This window comes from Salvelinus alpinus, chromosome 20 (assembly GCF_045679555.1).
Source record: "Salvelinus alpinus chromosome 20, SLU_Salpinus.1, whole genome shotgun sequence".
NCBI classification, from domain to species: domain Eukaryota; kingdom Metazoa; phylum Chordata; class Actinopteri; order Salmoniformes; family Salmonidae; genus Salvelinus; species Salvelinus alpinus.
The window spans coordinates 49,066,476-49,084,424 of record NC_092105.1 but is presented as its reverse complement, the minus strand read 5'-3'; the positions used below and the strand labels follow the sequence as shown (position 1 = coordinate 49,084,424).

The 17,949-nt window shown below is 41.0% G+C and overlaps 1 protein-coding gene across 1 annotated transcript; it reads right to left on the bottom strand.

Annotated features, from left to right (window-relative positions):
• Nucleotides 1–1,128: 1,128 nt before the first annotated feature.
• LOC139547033 (P2Y purinoceptor 8-like) lies at nt 1,129–7,137 on the bottom strand. The gene is made up of 3 exons (XM_071356082.1): nt 7,052–7,137; nt 3,282–3,600; nt 1,129–3,165 (listed from the first exon to the last, which is right to left on the bottom strand). Exons 2-3 carry the CDS (start codon nt 3,572–3,574, stop codon nt 2,406–2,408), a joined length of 1,053 nt encoding a protein of 350 aa, XP_071212183.1. The 5' UTR covers nt 3,575–3,600; nt 7,052–7,137; the 3' UTR covers nt 1,129–2,405.
• Between the last annotated feature and the right edge of the window lie 10,812 nt (nt 7,138–17,949).

Sequence of the window (17,949 nt, the reverse complement as noted above, 5' to 3'; positions counted from 1 at the left end):
TCTTTTCAAAATGGTTGACGAAGTCATCAGCAGAGAGGGAGGAGGGGGGAGGAGGGGGAGGAGGATTCAGGAGGGAGGAGAAGGTGGCAAAGAGCTTCCTAGGGTTAGAGGCAGATGCTTGGAATTTAGAGTGGTAGAAATTGGCTTTAGCAGCAGAGACAGAAGAGGAGAATGTAGAGAGGAGGGAGTGAAAGGATGCCAGGTCCGCAGGGAGGCGAGTTTTCCTCCATTTCCGCTCGGCTGCCCGGAGCCCTGTTCTGTGAGCTCGCAATGATTACTCGTACTGTAACAAATCTTAATATACATTTTCAAAACACTATCAAGACTCATATGCAAACATACTCAGATCAACCACATGGTGGCGATATTTGGCACACATGCTCAGGGATGTGAGTATAGCTAACCTGTAGAGTATGGTTGTGTTTGGCCTCATGGTGGAACTGTTGGAAGAAGGTGAGCAACAGTTTTCTCTAGAATCTTTGAAAGGAAAAGTAGTTATTATTTGTATTTATTTAACATTTATTTAACTAGGCATGTTTAACTAGGCACCGCCCTACGGGACTCCCAATCACGGCCGGTTGTCATACAGCCTGGAATTGAATCAGGGTGTCTGTAGTGATGCCTCAAACACTGAGATGCAGTGACTTAGACCCCTGCGCCACTCGGGAGGTTTGAGATGGGCCTATAATTTTTCACATCATCTGGATCAAGATCAGGTTTTTTAAGGAGTGGTTTAGTTACAGCCAGTTGTTTTCTAGATATTGTAGTTTAGATTTTCAATATATATTATACACTGGCAACAGCCAAAATAAATAACCTAGGAATCAGGCTTAACCTGTCATATCTGAACATTCACAGGTAGGGCAAGACTACACAGCCTTCCCTTAAAGGTGAAAACACATCCACCGAATTATGGTCTGCCGTTCGCTGACTGCGTGGTGTGTTTTAGGGACCACCCCGCCGGTGGGCGTCTGACTGCCAAATGGGTTTGCAAATTACAACGGGCACACTGTTTAGACTGGTGGTAAGTACTCTCGGCCGTGCTATGAACCCAAAACGAATCTGAATCACAGGACTTCAAAAAGATACATATGCACTTGCAAAGATCATTTCTATATCCATCAAGGCTTGAGTATAACATTTAATCACAGTTTCTAAATTGAACACTTCATAATTTTCTTTCAACTCACACAGTTTTGACCTCAATCATAACACAGAGGCCATATAGCCCTAGGCCTCTCTCTATCCATGCTCAGATGTGTGTGTGCTCTCAACATTAGAAAGGACAAAGAAACCAGACAAATGCAAACTTTGAGCGCTCCAAACTAACGACATTGGGGAAAATGACTGTAAACTCCTAAATCGAATGAAATAAACCAAAATGTATTTCTGACAAGTGTAGCATAGTTTGTGAGATCTGAAAACAATGTGTCCACTCAGAGTTAGAACGGTAAATTCATATGCATATATATTTCAGGAAAGAACAAAGATTAGCGATGTAACCACACCATAACGGTCTAGATTACTGGGAAATGATGGTGATTAACAGTAAATGCATTACTGGTGATATATTTAGCGGGGAATCAATAAACATTGAACAAACAAAGGGTATACTTAATAATTCACACAATGAAATAATGAATTTGCCCGAATTGGCAGGAGGCAGAGAGCACATAAGCTCTCACTTAGCCACACTATCTTATTCCTATCTTTATGCAAGATGCAACATTCCTTCACAAAATAAATAACCCTTTTTTACTAAGGCCAAGATTCAATAATATTAAGCCGAGGTTTTGGCAGTGTAGGAGGTGGAACTGCATTGGAGCTGTCAAATCAGTGAGCAGCGGCTCTTGCAATCATTGTCAGGAAAGCCACACCCGCCCTACTTGCGTTAGATGTTCAGAGCAAGTGTAGGCTTTATATAAATAATTACTTTCAAATTGAAAAATCATTCAACTAAATTATGAGTATTTCTATCATCTTAAACCAGGTGTAGATTACATCTCACATTCCAGTGTTCAAACTTGTAAACAAGGCTGCAAGTGATTTCTGTTAATGCGAAATCACTTTCAATGTTAATGCGAAATCACTTGCAATGTCCTCTTTAGGTATACTGCCAGGAGCCACTTGTGGATTTGACAGCTCTAACTCAGTTCCACCTCTGACAGCATCAAAACAACAGCTATGCCGATGTCGGCCAAAGCAGATCTGATTGAATAGAGCCCAAACTTTGGAAATGCAGAAGCACCATCTGCCCTGGTTTGTTACTGGATCTATATACAGCACACAAAAACATTCCATCCTGTGAAATTATTTTGAAATGTCATTTGACCCAACACGAGATATTGCGACATGCCATCTTGGTTGTCATCTGCCCTCTCTCTCCACTTTACAGGCAAAGTTTTTTAACAGTGTTGTTTAACAGAAACTCTGGTGTTTTCTCCGCCCTGTCCACCAGACACATACTGGGCAGAGTACAGGCTCTCTCGGTGCGGGTCTGTCTTCCCTGTGTCCAGACTGCTCAGTGTTCTCAGCCTTAGCATCTGCCTCAGCTTTTGACGGAACTCCCTAGAGGCAAAGTAGTAGATGAAGGGGTCGAGGCAGCTGTTGAGGCAACTGAGGGAAAGAGTCAGCTTGTAGGCCATGTAGAGGGAGTCCCCGTAGAAGAGCCTCCGGATGGTGTGAGCCAGGAGGAGGATGTTGTTGGGAGCAAAGCAAAGTGTGAAGACCGTTAGGACGGTGACAGCAAGACGGATAGCTTTCTCTTTCTGGTTGGTCTTGGAAACTCGGGCCAGCTTGCGGATGATGCCGACGTAGCAGAATACAGTGATGCAGAACGGGATGAGGAAGAGGATGACAAACAGGGTAAGGAGGAAAGCAGCCCAGGCCTCCATTGATGGAAGCATGTCCCTCTTCAGAACGTCAAAGCAGGTGGTGATCCCGAGTTCTGGAACGTAGAAGGTCAGGTCGGTTGTCATTAATGGGTACAGGACAGATAGGACGACTGTCCACATGGCGAAACAGCCGATAACAGCGAATGACTTCCTTTCCCTGGTCTCACGGAAGAGCATGGGCCAACAGATGCCCAGGTAGCGGTCTCCACTGATGGCGGTCATAGTTAGAATTGAGCAGTACATGTTGGCAAAGAAAACCAGGGTCAGGAGCCTGTGGAAGATCAGAATATATTTAATCGTTATTCATCTGTGACAAAAGAAAGACATATTTCTCAATGAGACTGATCAGGATAAATAAATGATGATTAAAAAAATAAACAAGAATACCTGCATATGCCCGGGCCCAGGCTCCAATTATGCCCCTGCATCTGATACTTGATCTGGAAGGGCAGGACGAGGCCCAAGACCAGGTCAGTCAGGGTCAGGTTTATCATGAAGATGATGGAGGGAGTTTTGGGAGAGGTACGGAAGAGGAGAAGCCACATGGAGAGGCCATTTCCTATCAGGTTGATGACGGTGACCACGATGTAGATGATGGAGATAGCTGTGCTAGCTGTCACGTTCTGGAACAGGGACAAGGTGATGTTGTCCAGTTTGGTGCTGTTGGTACTCCAGGCCATGGTGACAATGACTTCACACAGACTACCTATGATCAGACAGACATTTAGATTATGTAAAAGGGTAGCATTGTCTTGTCTGTAGCCCAATGTACTAGCTAGTGTCGCGTGGGATCAGAACTTTTGTTTTAAAACAAGAATTGGCAGACAATAATGTGCAAATGAATTAAAGATCACCAAATATTTGTCACCACACCCTAATAGGGTAATTTCCCCCCTAATATTGTATTAAAATATGCAAATTAGTAACCATCTAATTAAATAAGCACATATTTGTATATACCGCAAATACATTTTCTTGGACACTGGATGAAGTCAGCCTAAATATTTTTGTTTAATTTTGTTATGACATTCCAGGACCGGACGTGTAAAGAGCAGATTGTGGATATTTACTTTTGTAATCTTTAAAATACTAAAGACATGTACGTAATCAGCATTTTTGGTGCATATTTCCAAATAAAATGTTATCTACAATCAACATTTTATAAAATATCAACAACTTTGTGTATACAAGTCTGTAGAATACAATGCCTTCGCAAAGTGTTCAGACCCCTTGACCTTTTCCATATTTTGTTACGTTACATCCTTGTTCTAAAATGTATTAAATAAATAAAACTCCTCAGTAATCTACACACAATACCCCATAATGACAAAGCGAAAACAGGTTTTTAATTTTTTTTTGCAAATTAATAAAAAAAAAAAAAAACTGAAATACCTTAATTAAATAAGTATTCAGACCCTTTGATATGAGACTCGAAATTGAGCTCAGGAGCATCCTGCTTCCATTGATCATCCTTGAGATGTTTCTACAACTTGATTGGAGTCCACCTGTGGTAAATCCAATTGATTGGACATGATTTGGAAAGGCACACACCTGTCTGTATATAAGGTCCCACAGCTGACAATGCACCTCAGAGCAATAACCAAGCCATAAGGTCGAAGGGATTGTCCATAGAGTTCCGAGACAGGATTGTGTCGAGGCACAGATCCGGGGAAGGGTACCAAAACATTTCTGCAGCATTGAAGGTCCCCAAGAACACAGTGGCCTCCATCATTCTTAAATGGAAGACGTTGGGAACCAGCTAGACTCTTCCTAGAGCCGGACGCCGGGCCAAATTGAGCAATTGGGGAAGAAGGACCTTGGTCAGGGAGGTGAAAAAGAACCCGATGGTCACTCTGACAGAGCTTTAGAGTTCCTCTGTGGAGATTGGAGAACCTTCCAGAAGGAAACCATCTCTGCAGCACTCCACCAATAAGGCCTTTATGGTAGGGTGGCCAGACGGAAGCTACTCCTCAGTAAAAGGCACATGACAATCCGTTTGGAGTTTGCCAAGAGGCACTAAAAGACTCTCAGACCATGAGAAACAAGATTCTCTGGTCTGATGAAACCAATATTGAACTATTTGGCCTGAATGCCCAGTGTCATGTCTGGAGGAAACCTGGCACCATCCCTACGGTGAAGCATGGTGGTGGCAGCATCATGCTGTGGGGATGTTTTTCAGCGGCAGGGACTGAGAGACTAGTCAGGATCGAGGGAAAGATGAACAGCGCAAAGTACAGAGAGATCCTTGATGAAAACCTGCTCCAGAGTGCTCAGAACCTCAGACTGTTTATCTTCCAACAGGACAATGACCCTAAGCACACAGCCAAGACATCACAGGAGTGGCTTTGGGACAATGCTCTGAATGTCCTTCAGTGGCCCAGCCAGGGCCCAGACTTGAACCCGATTGAACATCTCTGGAGAGACCTGAAAATAGCTGTGCAGCAACGCTCCCCATCCAACCTGACAGAGCTTGAGAGGATCGGCAGAGAAGAATTGCAGAACTCCCCATATAAAGGTGTGCCAAGCTTGTAGCGTCATACCCAAGAAGACTTGAGGCTGTAATCACTTACAAAGGTGTTTCAACAAAGTACTGAGTAAAGGGTCTGAATGCTTATGTAAATGTAATTTTTCAGTTGAAAAATAGATATACACTACTATTCAAAAGTTTGGGGTCACTTGAAAATGTACTTGTTTTTGCAAGAAAAGCAATTTTTTTGTCCATTAAAATAACATGAAATTGATCCGAAATACAGTGTAGACACTGTTAATGTTGTAAATTACTATTGTAGCTGGAAACGGCAGATTTTTTATGGAATATCTACATAGGCGTACAGAGGCCCATTATCAGCAACCATCACTCCTGTGTTCCAATGGCACGTTTTGTTAGCTAATCCAAGTTTATGATTTTAAATGGCTAATTGATCGTTAGAAAACCCTAGACCAAAATAACGCAAAATCTCTAAATGTATAAGTAGTTGCAAACATGCAAATTAAGCCTAAAATGCAATGTGACTGCATACAGTTTGTTTCTTCATTGAAGTGCATTATTATTTAAACTTTCTCTTACTAAAAGCCAATATTAGGCTATACCATCGATAAGTTGAAATATCATCACGTCTAGAACAGCCTTCCATCCGGAAGTCAATTCTGAATGAAAAAAGTATTAAAGGGGACAGTTAAAAACTAAGCCTGCGCTAATAGTCCTCTGGAACCACCTTCACTCTGGGAAATAACATAACTGAGAATCTCTTGTAATACTAGTCCTGTGCAAATAGGGCTTTAGGCAACAACAACTATTGTGTATGATGAACTGTATAATTTATTATAGGTGTTAGTATAAAAACATTGTCTATCAAATCTGTTTTTTTTGCATTGAGTGTCATATTTTTCTATTCTTGTGGTGACAATAATGTGTTTTTGGCTCTGGAGTGAACTTCCCATTGTAAAATACTACAACACACCACGAGGACTAAAAACACTTTCACCCAAACATATTGAGGGTGTTCATAACCACAAACCAAATGTGACTGTGTCTGCTGGTGCTTTCTATATACTATAGAACACATTTCCAGTGTTGTACAAAATATGAAATTCCAACAGTGGATCTTGGCTCTTGCACAGTAAAATCCCCCTCCATGTGCAAGTGAAGTGGCACTCTAACCTTATATGAACTATATAACCAAAACACAAGCTTTGCCAAAAGTAAATAGCACAAGTACTGTATGCATCTAAACAGAATGCATTCATTCTAACTTCAAATATAGAATGTAATATATCTGAACATTATCCCTAAGGTACTCTGAATTGAAACAAACATTTTAGGCTTTAACAATCTTTAACAATCTCAAATTCAGATTTTGGACATTAACAGCTCAAATTGAAGTATCTCTGTATTAAGGGCTCCCGAGTGGCGCAGCGGTCTAAGGCACTGCATCTCAGTGCTAGAGGCGTCAGTACAGACACCCTGGTTTGAATCCAACCGGCTGTGATTGGGAGTCCCATAGGGCGGCACACAATTGGCCCAGCGTCGTCCGGGTTTGGCCAGTGTAGGCCGTCATTTTAAATAAGAATTTGTTCTTAACTGACTTGCCTAGTTAAATAAAGGTTACAATTAAAAATGTAAAAAGTGTAAAGCAAAGAGACAGAGCAGTACTTACCTCTGAGAATACACAGACTTGATTCAGAGAGGGGCGGTTGGGGGTTGGATGCATTGTACTGTAGCAGGTCAGGAAACGGGTGCACGTTACTGTCGAATAAGGGAAGTGCGTCATGTCTTCATATCCAACTGCTATAGGCAGGCATAACTAGTAAACAAGGTGTAATAATGTATGTGCACTCTGTTTCTGTTTGGTATTTGTTTTTCTTTTATTAGGTAAGTTGATTCAGGATACATTCTCATTTACAACAACGACCTGGAAAAAAAGTGTGCGTGTGCAATAATTAAATTCGCTCTTGCACGCCTTGTATACAATGGCATTTTCTTTTGGGGGGGGGGGGGGGGGGGGGTTACGTCCACAAAACTTAGTGCACTGTGTTAATAACAGATTGTAGTTTTGGGAACAGAAATCTGTATTGAGTTTGGGCTTTTTTTCTATGAGAAAATCAGCAGAATGTCGGCCCAGTTCCATCTCCAGACGCCTCACAAGTCCTCAAATGGCAGCTTCATTAAATAGTACCCGCAAAACACCAGTCTCAACGTCAACATTGAAGAGGCGACTCCGGGATGCTGGCCTTCTAGGCAGAGTTCCTCTGTCCAGTGTCTGTGTTCTTTTGCCCATCTTCATTTTTTTTTATTTATTGGCCAGTCTGAGATATGTTTTTTTCTTTGCAACTCTGCCTAGAAAGCCAGCATCCCGGAGTCGCCTCTTCACTGTTAACGTTGAGACTGGTGTTTTGCGGGTACTATTTAATGAAGCTGCCATTTTTTCTCATATCAGTAGACAGCTGCATACTTTCACAGTTACAGTGAGAAATGTCATTGATGACTAGTACGACTTTATACACACAGGTCTAAACATTGAACTGGATGAGTGGATAAAAACTCTATGAATGAAAAGAGAACCATGTAGAAATCTTAGGAGAGCAGAGATATACTTGACATATTATAAAAAATATTGACCAAAAATCTTAAAGTTGTCATGAAAGGTCACTCTTCTTGTGTTGTCACAATAACCCCATGATTATAGGATACGGTAAAAGCTGAACTCTTGCTAGCAACAGGAAGACAGCCCATGCCTGCCCATGAGCAGACATCTCGTGAATCTGGTGAACAACAATGAAGAAAGCACACTGTTCTCTGTTCCCACTTCAGTCTCATAACATTTCACAGTTGTAAGCAGTTAGCTAGATCTTGCTCGCCCACTCTCCACACACAGATTACAGATCTGACACGTCTGTGGTCATTCCACAAATAGAGTGCATTTTGTGTATGTCTAAGATTGTCTGTGCATTTTGATGAAAAACTCAAAACTCCAATAGCACTGTTTTCTTAAAAATAAAAATAAAAATTTCTCTGAAAATGTCAAACTTCTGGGAAAATTTTTATCCATTGAACCACAAGATGTTCCCATGTTTTCACACACAAAAAAAAAAAAAGTCAAATCATAAAATTAATAGTCAAATCATAGAGCAAAACAGGTGAGCTGGTTCTACTCTTTCGGACATTTTCTAGTTGTGTTTTGTAGTGAAAAACTGAGCGCGTAAAGAATAACATGTCAACACTGTTACCCATAGATAGACAGGCTAGACATTTTGTAACAAGTTGAAATATTGTTGTTAAGTTTGCATTCAATTTCCCCTCCCTGTTGCACACAACAAGCTTCAATGGCTGATTTAAGAAGAAATTGTCAACCTTTTCACGGTCCACACTCAATTTCATAGTCACTTTTATATACATTTTTCTTAATTTAAACTCTTGAGATGGGATGTTTATGAAGTTGAACATGTGTTTTTTATGATATGTTACAATTTATGAAATAAATTGTTATTTTGGCCAAAATTACACAACCCAAAAGGCACTCTATTTGACATTTAATCCTAGTAAAAATTCCCTGTCTTAGGTCAGTTAGGATCACCACTTCATTTTAAGAAAGTGAAATGTCAGAATAATAGTAGAGAGAATTATTTATTTAAGCTTTTTATTTCTTTCATCACATTCCCAGTGGGTCAGAAGTTTACATACACTCAATTAGTATTTGGTAGCATTGCCTTTAAATTGTTTAACTTGGGTCAAACGTTTTTGGTAGCCTTCCACAAACTTCCCACAATAAGTTGGGTGAATTTTGGCCCATTCCTCCTGACAGAGCTGGTGTAACTGGGTCAGGTTTGTAGGCCTCTGTGCACGCCCACACTTTTTCAGTTCTGCCCACAACATTTCTATAGGATTGAGGTCAGGGCTTTGTGATGGCCACTCCAATACCTTGACTTTGTTGTCCTTAAGCCATTTTGCCACAACTTTGGAAGTATGCTTGGGGTCATTGTCCATTAGGAAGACCCATTTGCGACCAAGCTGTAACTTCCTGACTGATGTCTTGAGATGTTGCTTCAATATATCCACATCATTTTCTTACCTCATGATGCCATCTATTTTGTGAAGTGCACCAGTCCCTCCTGCAGCAAAGCACCCCCACAACATGATGCTGCCACCCCAGTGCTTCACGGTTGGGATGGTGTTCTTCGGCTTGCAAGCCTCCCCCCTTTTTCCTCCAAACATAACGATGGTCATTATGGCCAAACAGTTCTATATTTGTTTCATCAGACCAGAGGACATTTCTCCAAAAAGTACAATCTTTGTCCCCATGTGCAGTTGCAAACCGTAGTCTGGCTTTTTGATGGTGGTTTTGGAGCAGTGGCTTCTTCCTGGCTGAGCGGCCATAAAGGTTATGTCTATATAGGACTCATTTTACTGTGGATATAGATACTTTTGTACCTGTTTCTTCCAGCATCTTCACAAGGTCCTTTGCTGTTGTTCTGGGATTGATTTGCACTTTTCGCACCAAAGTACATTCATCTCTAGGAGACAGAACGCGTCTCCTTCCTGAGCGGTATGACGGCTGTGTGTTCCCATGGTGTTTATAATTGCTTACTATTGTTTGTACAGATGAACGTGGTACCTTCAGGCATTTGGAAATTGCTCCCAAGGATGACCCAGACTTGTGGAGGTCTACAAAAAAAAATCTGAGGTCTTGGCTGATTTCTTTTGATTTTCACATTTTCCCACTGAGTTTGAAGGTAGGCCTTGAAATACATCCACAGGTACACCTCCAATTGACTCAAAATGGTGTCAATTAGCCTATCAGAAGCTTCTAAAGCTATGACATAATTTTCTGGAATTTTCCAAGCTGTTTAAAGACACAGTCAACTTAGTGTATGTAAACTTCTGACCCACTGGAATTGTGATACAGTGAATTATAAGTGAAATAATCGGTCTGTAAACAATTGTTTTAAAAATGATTTGTGTCATGCACAAAGTAGATGTCCTAACCGACTTGCCAAAACTATAGTTTCCTAACAAGAAATTTGTGGGGTGGATGTTAAACATGTTTTAATGACTCCAACCTAAGTGTCTGTAAACTTCCGACTTCAACTGTACGTCCTACCATGCAGCTTTCACCTTTCTCACCACATCCTTGCACACCTCCAGCTTGTGAGTTTTTTAACCAAGCAACACCCCAGTGAGCAGCAAACCCATCCTCACAACATCAACATCAGACACAATGCTAGACAAGTTATTTTGAATTAATGTCAATATATATTATAACAAACAATCATATTTACAATGTGTAAAATAATGCAACAATAAGTAATATTCAAAAGTAATGTAATTATTATTACAATATACTGTAGATCCACAAACTAAGGTTGCTCTCACTCTAAAGATGCCGGTATTTTGCAAAGTTAAATGAATTAGATATAAAAGTAGACAGCTGTGTTCATGTACTTTCATAGTTACAGCGAGGCAAGTCATTAATGACGAGCATGACTTTATACACATGGCACACCGCACAGGTCTAAACATTAAACTGGAGGAGAGCAGAAATACGCTTAACATATAATTTAAAAAAAAGTCAAGTTATCATGAAAGGGCACGCCTCCTGTCTCATCACAATAACCCAATGATTATAGGATCCGGTAAAAGCTGAACTCTTGCTATCAACAGGAAGACAGCCCATGCCTGCCCTTGAGCAGACATCTCGTGAATCTGGTGAACAACAATGAAGAAAGCACACTGTTCTCTGTTCCCACTTCAGTCTCATAACATCACATTTCACAGCTGTAAGCAGTTAGCTAGATCTTGCTCGCTGACTCTCCACACACAGATTACAGATCTGACTCACATCTGTGAAAAGGGTCATTCCACAAATAGAGTGCCTTTTGTGTACCTCTGAGATGGTGTGTACATTTAGATGAAACACTCAAAATTCCAATAACACTGTGATTTCTTTCAAATCATTTGTTTGTTGTCTCTGAAAATGTCATACTTCTGGGAAGATTTTAATCCACTCAAACCAAGATTTTCCTAACTTTTCCCCATCATTGTAAAGCCCTCAGGTTTAAAATAAACCCTCTAATGTGAACTAAACTCTCGCTTTAATATGGTAAAACTATTCCCTTTAAAAAAAAATGTTTTAAAGCGACATTGAACTTCTAATAGTCAAATCATAGAGCAAAACAGGTGAGCTGGTTCTACTCTTTCGGACATTTTCTATTTGTGTTTTGTAGTGAAAAACTGAGCGCGTCAAGAATAACATGTCAACACTGTTACCCATAGATAGACAGGCTAGACATTTTGTAACAAGTTGAAATATTGTTGTTAAGTTTGCATTCTATTTCCCCTCCCTGTTGCACACAACAAGCTTCAATGGCTGATTTAAGATGAAATTGTCAACCTTTTCACGGTCCACACTCACTTTCATAGTCACTTTTATATACATTTTTCTTAATTTAAACTCTTGAGATGGGATGTTTATGAAGTTGAACATGTGTTTTTTATGATATGTTACAATTTATGAAAGAAATTGTTATTTTGGCCAAAATTACACAACCCAAAAGGCACTCTATTCACAGAATGACCCAAGAGCAATGTATCACCAACTGGATATGGCATAGATAAAGGAAGACAGAGCAGTACTTGTCTGAAAATACACATACTCGAGTCAGATAGGGGCGGTTGGTGTATGGATGCAATGGTACTGTAGAGGGTCAGGAAATAGGTGCACATTACTTTAGAAAAGGGGAAGTGCGAAATTTCTTCATATCCAACTATTTTGCCACCATGGACATGCAACACTAATAAACAAGGTGTACATAGTGCACTCTGTTTGGTATTTGCTTTTCTTTTATTAGGTAAATTGATTGAGGACACGTTCTCATTTATAACAGCAACCTAGAAAAAAATAGCTGGCAACAACATTGCAAATCCCAAACATTTGGGACTTCTCAAACAAATATGAAAGTGTGTGGCGATTACCCAGAGAGCGCATGACAAGCTAGCTTGAAGTCTATCTTCTTCCCAGAGAAGTACAGTTAAAGTCGAAAGTTTACATACACCTTAGCCAAATACATTTAAACTCAGTTTTCACAATTCCTGACATTTAATCCTAGTAAAAATTCCATGTCTTAGGTCAGTTAGGATCACCACTTTATTTTAAGAATGTGAAATGTCAGAATAACAGTATAGAGAATGATTTATTTCAGCTTTTATTTCTTTCATCACATTCCCAGTGGGTCAGAAGTTTACATACACTCAATTAGTATTTGGTAGCATTGCCTTTAAATTGTTTAACTTAAGTCAAATGTTTTGGGTAGCCTTCCACAAGCTTCCCACAATAAGTTGGGTGAATTTTGGCCCATTCCTCCTGACAGAGCTGGTGTAACTGGGTCAGGTTTGTAGGCCTCCGTGCACGCCCACACTTTTTCAGTTCTGCCCACAAAATTTCTATAGGATTGAGGTCAGGGCTTTGTGATGGCCACTCCAATACCTTGACTTTGTTGTCCTTAAGCCATTTTGCCACAACTTTGGAAGTATGCTTGGGGTCATTGTCCATTTGGAAGACCAAGCTTTAACTTCCTGACTGATATCCACATAATTTTCTTACCTCATGATGCCATCTATTTTGTGAAATGCACCAGTCCTTTCTGAAGCAAAGCACCCACACAACATGTTGCTGCCACCCCTGTGCTTCACGGTTGGGATGGTGTTCTTCGGCTTGCAAGCCTCCCCCTTTTTCTCCAAACATAACGATGGTCATTATGGCCAAACAGTTCTATTTTTGTTTCATCAGACCAGAGGACATTTCTCCTAAAAGTACAATCTTTGTCCCCATGTGCAGTTGCAAACCGTAGACTGGCTTTTTTTATGGCAGTTTTGGAGCAGTGGCTTCTTCCTTGCTGAGTGGCCATAAAGGTTATGTCGACATAGGACTCGTTTTACTGTGGATATAGATACTTTTGTACCTGTTTCCTCCAGCATCTTCACAAGGTCCTTTGCTGTTGTTCTGGGATTGATTTGCACTTTTCGCACCAAAGTACGTTCATCTCTAGGAGACAGAACGCGTCTCCTTCCTGAGCGGTATAACGGCTGTGTGGTCCCATGGTGTTTATACTTGCGTACTATTGTTTGTACAGATGAATGTGGTACCTTCAGGCGTTTGGACATTTCTCCCAGGAATGAACCAGACTTGTGGAGGTCTACAATAATTTTTCTGAGGTCTTGGCTGAATTGTTTTATTTTTCCATGATGTCAAGCAAAGAGGCACTGAGTTTGAAGGTAGGCCTTCAAATACATCCACAGGTACATCTCCAATTGACTCAAATTATGTCAATTAGCCTATCAGAAGCCTCTAAAGCCATGACATCATTTTCTGGAATTTTCCAAGCTGTTTAAAGGCACAGTCAACATAGTGTATGTAAACTTCTGACCAACTGGAATTGTGATACAGTGAATTATAAGTGAAATAATCTGTCTGTAAACAATTTTTGTAAAAATTACTTGTGTCATGCACAAAGTAGATGTCCTAACCGACTTGCCAAAACGATAGTTTATTAAGAAGAAATTTGTGGAGTGGTTGAAAAATGAGTTTTAATGACTCCAACCTACGTGTATGTTAACTTCCGAGAACTGTAGATAAAGAACTGCATTTGAGCCCTTATGGTGATAAAGACAGAGAATCTACAGATCTCATTGTATTGGAAAACATTGAAATTGTGAGATAGGCACATAGACACGTGTGTACGTCAATACATGAGCACGCATGAGGTCTTTATTCCTGTCTGCACGATGTACTGAGAACCCAGATAGCTGAATAGACATGGAAAGAATATCCAGAGACAGCCATGTTTCCGTGAAACAGAGTATGTTACGATCTCTCTGGAAGGAGATCCTTGCCCTGAGGATGCCTGGTTGTTCTTTAAAAGTGCTTTCCACACCATCTTAAATAAGCATGCCCCTTTCAAAAAATGTAGAACTAAGAACAGAAATAGCCCTTGGTTCACTCCAGACTTGACTGCCCATGACAAGCACAAAAACATCCTGTGGCGTACTGCAACTGCACTAGCATCGAATAGTCCCCATGATATTCAACTTTTCAGGGAAGTCAGGAACCAATATACACAGTCAGTTAAGAAAGCTAAGGCTAGCTTTGTCAAACAGACATTTGCATCCTGTAGCACTAACTCCCCAAATTTTTGGGACACTGTAAAGTTCATGGAGAATAAGAGCACATCCTCCCAGCTGCCCACTGAATTGAGGATGGGAAACACTGTCACCACCGATAAATCCACGATAATCGAGAATTTCAATAACTATTTCTCTATGGCTGGCCATGCTTTCCACCTGCCTACCCCAACCCCGGCCAACAGCTCTGCACCCCCGCAGCAACTGGCATAAGCCCCCCCGCTTCTCCTTCACCATAATCCAGACAGCTGATGTTCTGATAGAGCTGCAAAATCTGGATCCCTACAAATCAGCTGGGCTAGACAATCTGGACCTTCTCTTTCTAAAATGTTCAACCTCTCTTTCGTATCGTCTGAGATTTCTAAAGATTGGAAAGCGGCCGTGGTCATCCCCCTTTTCAAAGGGGGAGACACTCTAGACCCAAACTGTTACAGACCTATATCTATCCTGCCTATATCTATCCTGCCTTGCCTTTTTAAAGTCTTCGAAAGCCAAGTGAACAAACAGATCACCGACCATTTAGAATCCCACCGTACCTTCTCAGCTATGCAATCCGGTTTCCGAGCTGGTCACGAGTGCACCTCAGCCACGCTCAAGGTCCTAAACGATATCATAACCGCCATCGATAAAAGACAATACCATGCATCATCAACCTGGACAAGGCTTTCGACTCTGTCAATCACCGTATTCTTATCGGCAGACTCAACAACCTTGGTTTCTCTAATGACTGCCTCGCCTGGTTCACTAACTACTTCTCAGAGTTCAGTGTGTCAAATCAGAGGGCCTGTTATCCGGACCTCTGGCAGTCTCTATGGGGGTGCCACAGGGTTCAATTCTTGGGCCGACTCTTTTCTCTGTATTTATCAATGACGCGGGTGATTCTCTGATCCACCTCTACGAAGACGACACCATTATGTATACATCTGGCCCTTCTTTGGACACTGTGTTAACAAACCTCCAAACAAGCTTCAATGCCATACAACACTCCTTCCGTGGCCTCCAACTGCTCTTAAATGCTAGTAAAATGAAATGCATGCTCTTCAACCGATCGCTGCCTGCACCCACCCGCCTGACTAGCATCACTACTCTGGACAGTTCTAACTTAGAATATGTGGACAACTATAAATACCTAGGTGTCTGGCTAGACTGTAAACTCTCCTTCCAGACTCATATTAACCTTTCTGGGAAGGGGGTTCCGCTAGCGGAACACCTGGCCTACAGCCAGTGAAATTGCAGGGCGCCAAAATCAAACAACAGAAATCTCATAATTAAAATTCCTCAAACATACAAGTACTATACACCATTTTAAAGATAAACTTCTTGTTAATCCAGCCGCTGTGTAAGATTTCAAAAAGGCTTTACGGCGAAAGCACACCATGCGATTATGTTAGGACAGCGCCTAGCCACAAAACCATACAGACATTTTTCAGCCAAGGAAAGGTGTCACAAAAATCAGAAATAGCGTTAAAATTAATCACTTACCTTTGATGATCTTCATCTGGTGGCACTCCCAGGACTCCATGTTACACAATAACTGTTAGTTTTGTTCGATAAAGTTCATCTTTATGTCCAAAAACCTCCTTTTTGTTCGCACGTTTAGTTCAGTAATCCATATGTACAAAGCGCGGGCACAACATCCAGACGAAAAGTCAAAAAAGTTCCATTAAAGTTCGTAGAAACATGTCAAAAGATGTTTCTAATCAATCCTTAGGGTGTTTTTATCATAAATATTCAATAATGTTTCAACCGGACAATACCGTTTTCAGGGAACGGCCGTCGCGCTCACGGCCACACGCGATAAACAACTCATGGCTTTCAGCTGAGCCACTTACTCTGAGTGCTCTTATTCTCTCCCCTTTCACAATAGAAGCCTGAAACAACTTCTAAAGACTGTTGACATCTACTGGAAGCCTTAGGAAGTGCAATCTGACCCCACAGACACTGGATTTTCGATAGGCATTCACTTGAAAACTACAAACCTCAGAATTCCCACTTCCTGATTGAATTTTTCTCAGGTTTTCGCCTGCCATATGAGTTCCGTTATAGTCACAGACATTATTTTAACAGTTTTGGAAACTTTAGAGTGTTGTCTATCCAAATCTACTATTATATGCTTAGTCTAGCTTCTGGGCCTGAGTAACAGGCAGTTTACTTTGGGCACGCTTCTCATCCAAACTTCCCAATGCTGCCCCCTATCTTAAGCATCTCCAATCCAAAATAAAATCTAGAATCGGCTTCCTATTTCGCAAACAAAGCCTCCTTCACTCATGCTGCCAAACATACCCTTGTAAAACTGACTATCCTACCGATCCTTAACTTCGGCGATGTCATTTACAAAATAGCCTCATACAGTCTATCACAGTGCCATCCGTTTTGTCACCAACGCCCCATATACTACCCACCACTGCGATCTGTATACTCTCATTGGCTGGTCCTCGCTACATATGCATCGCCAAACCCACTGGCTCCAGGTCATCTATAACTATTTGCTAGGTAAAGCTCCGCCTTATCTCAGCTCACTGGTCACCATAGCAACACCCACCCGTAGCACTCGCTCCAGCAGGTATAATTCACTGGTCATCCCCAAAGCCAACACCTACTTTGGCCGCCTTTCCTTACAGTTCTCTGCTGCCAATGACTGGAATGAATTGCAAAAATTACTGAAGTTGGACACATATCTCCCTCACTAACTTTAAGCATCAGCTGTCAGAGCAGCTTACCAATCGCTGCAGCTGTACACAGCCCATCTGTAAATAGCCCATCCAACCAACTACCTACCTCATCCCATATGTTTTTCTGCTCTTTTGCACACCAGTATTTCTACTTGCACTTCCTCATCTGCACATCTATCACTCCAGTGTTAATTTCTAAATTGTAATTACGTCGCCACTATGGCCTATTTACTGCCTTACTTCATTTGCACACACTGTATACAGATTTTTCTATTGCGTTATTCACTGTAAGTTAGTTTATCCCATGTGTAACTCTGTGTTGTTTTTGTCGCACTGCTTTGCTTTATCTTGGCCAAGTCGCAGTTGTAAATGAGAACTTGTTCTCAACTGGCCTACCTGGTTAAATAAAGGTGAAATAAAAATAAAAACATTGTTGGTTTGGGGCTCGTAAGTAAGCATTTCACTGTAAGGTGACCTGTTGTATTCGGCGCATTTGACTAATACAATTTGATTTGAAATGTATTAACTAGGTTGAAGGCCGACTGGTCAAGCTCTGTTTTTATCATGACTTCGAAATACTGAGTTTCTACTTATCATTAAACATATTCTGACTTACATGTACACAGTAGGAAATAGGTCATTTTATGCAGTCAGTAGCCTACATATGATTCCATTTTAAATTTGGCTCCCCATTGCGGGCTGACTTCCT

What these genes read in the sequence shown, in the direction of transcription:
- LOC139547033 (XM_071356082.1), bottom strand. Translation starts at nt 3,574, where the DNA reads ATGGCCTGGAGTACCAACAGCACCAAACTGGACAACATCACCTTGTCC. An exon ending in CTGGGCCCGGGCATATGCAG is followed by an intron (nt 3,166 to 3,281) that starts GTATTCTTGTTT and finishes GATCTTCCACAG; the next exon opens with GCTCCTGACCCTGGTTTTCT.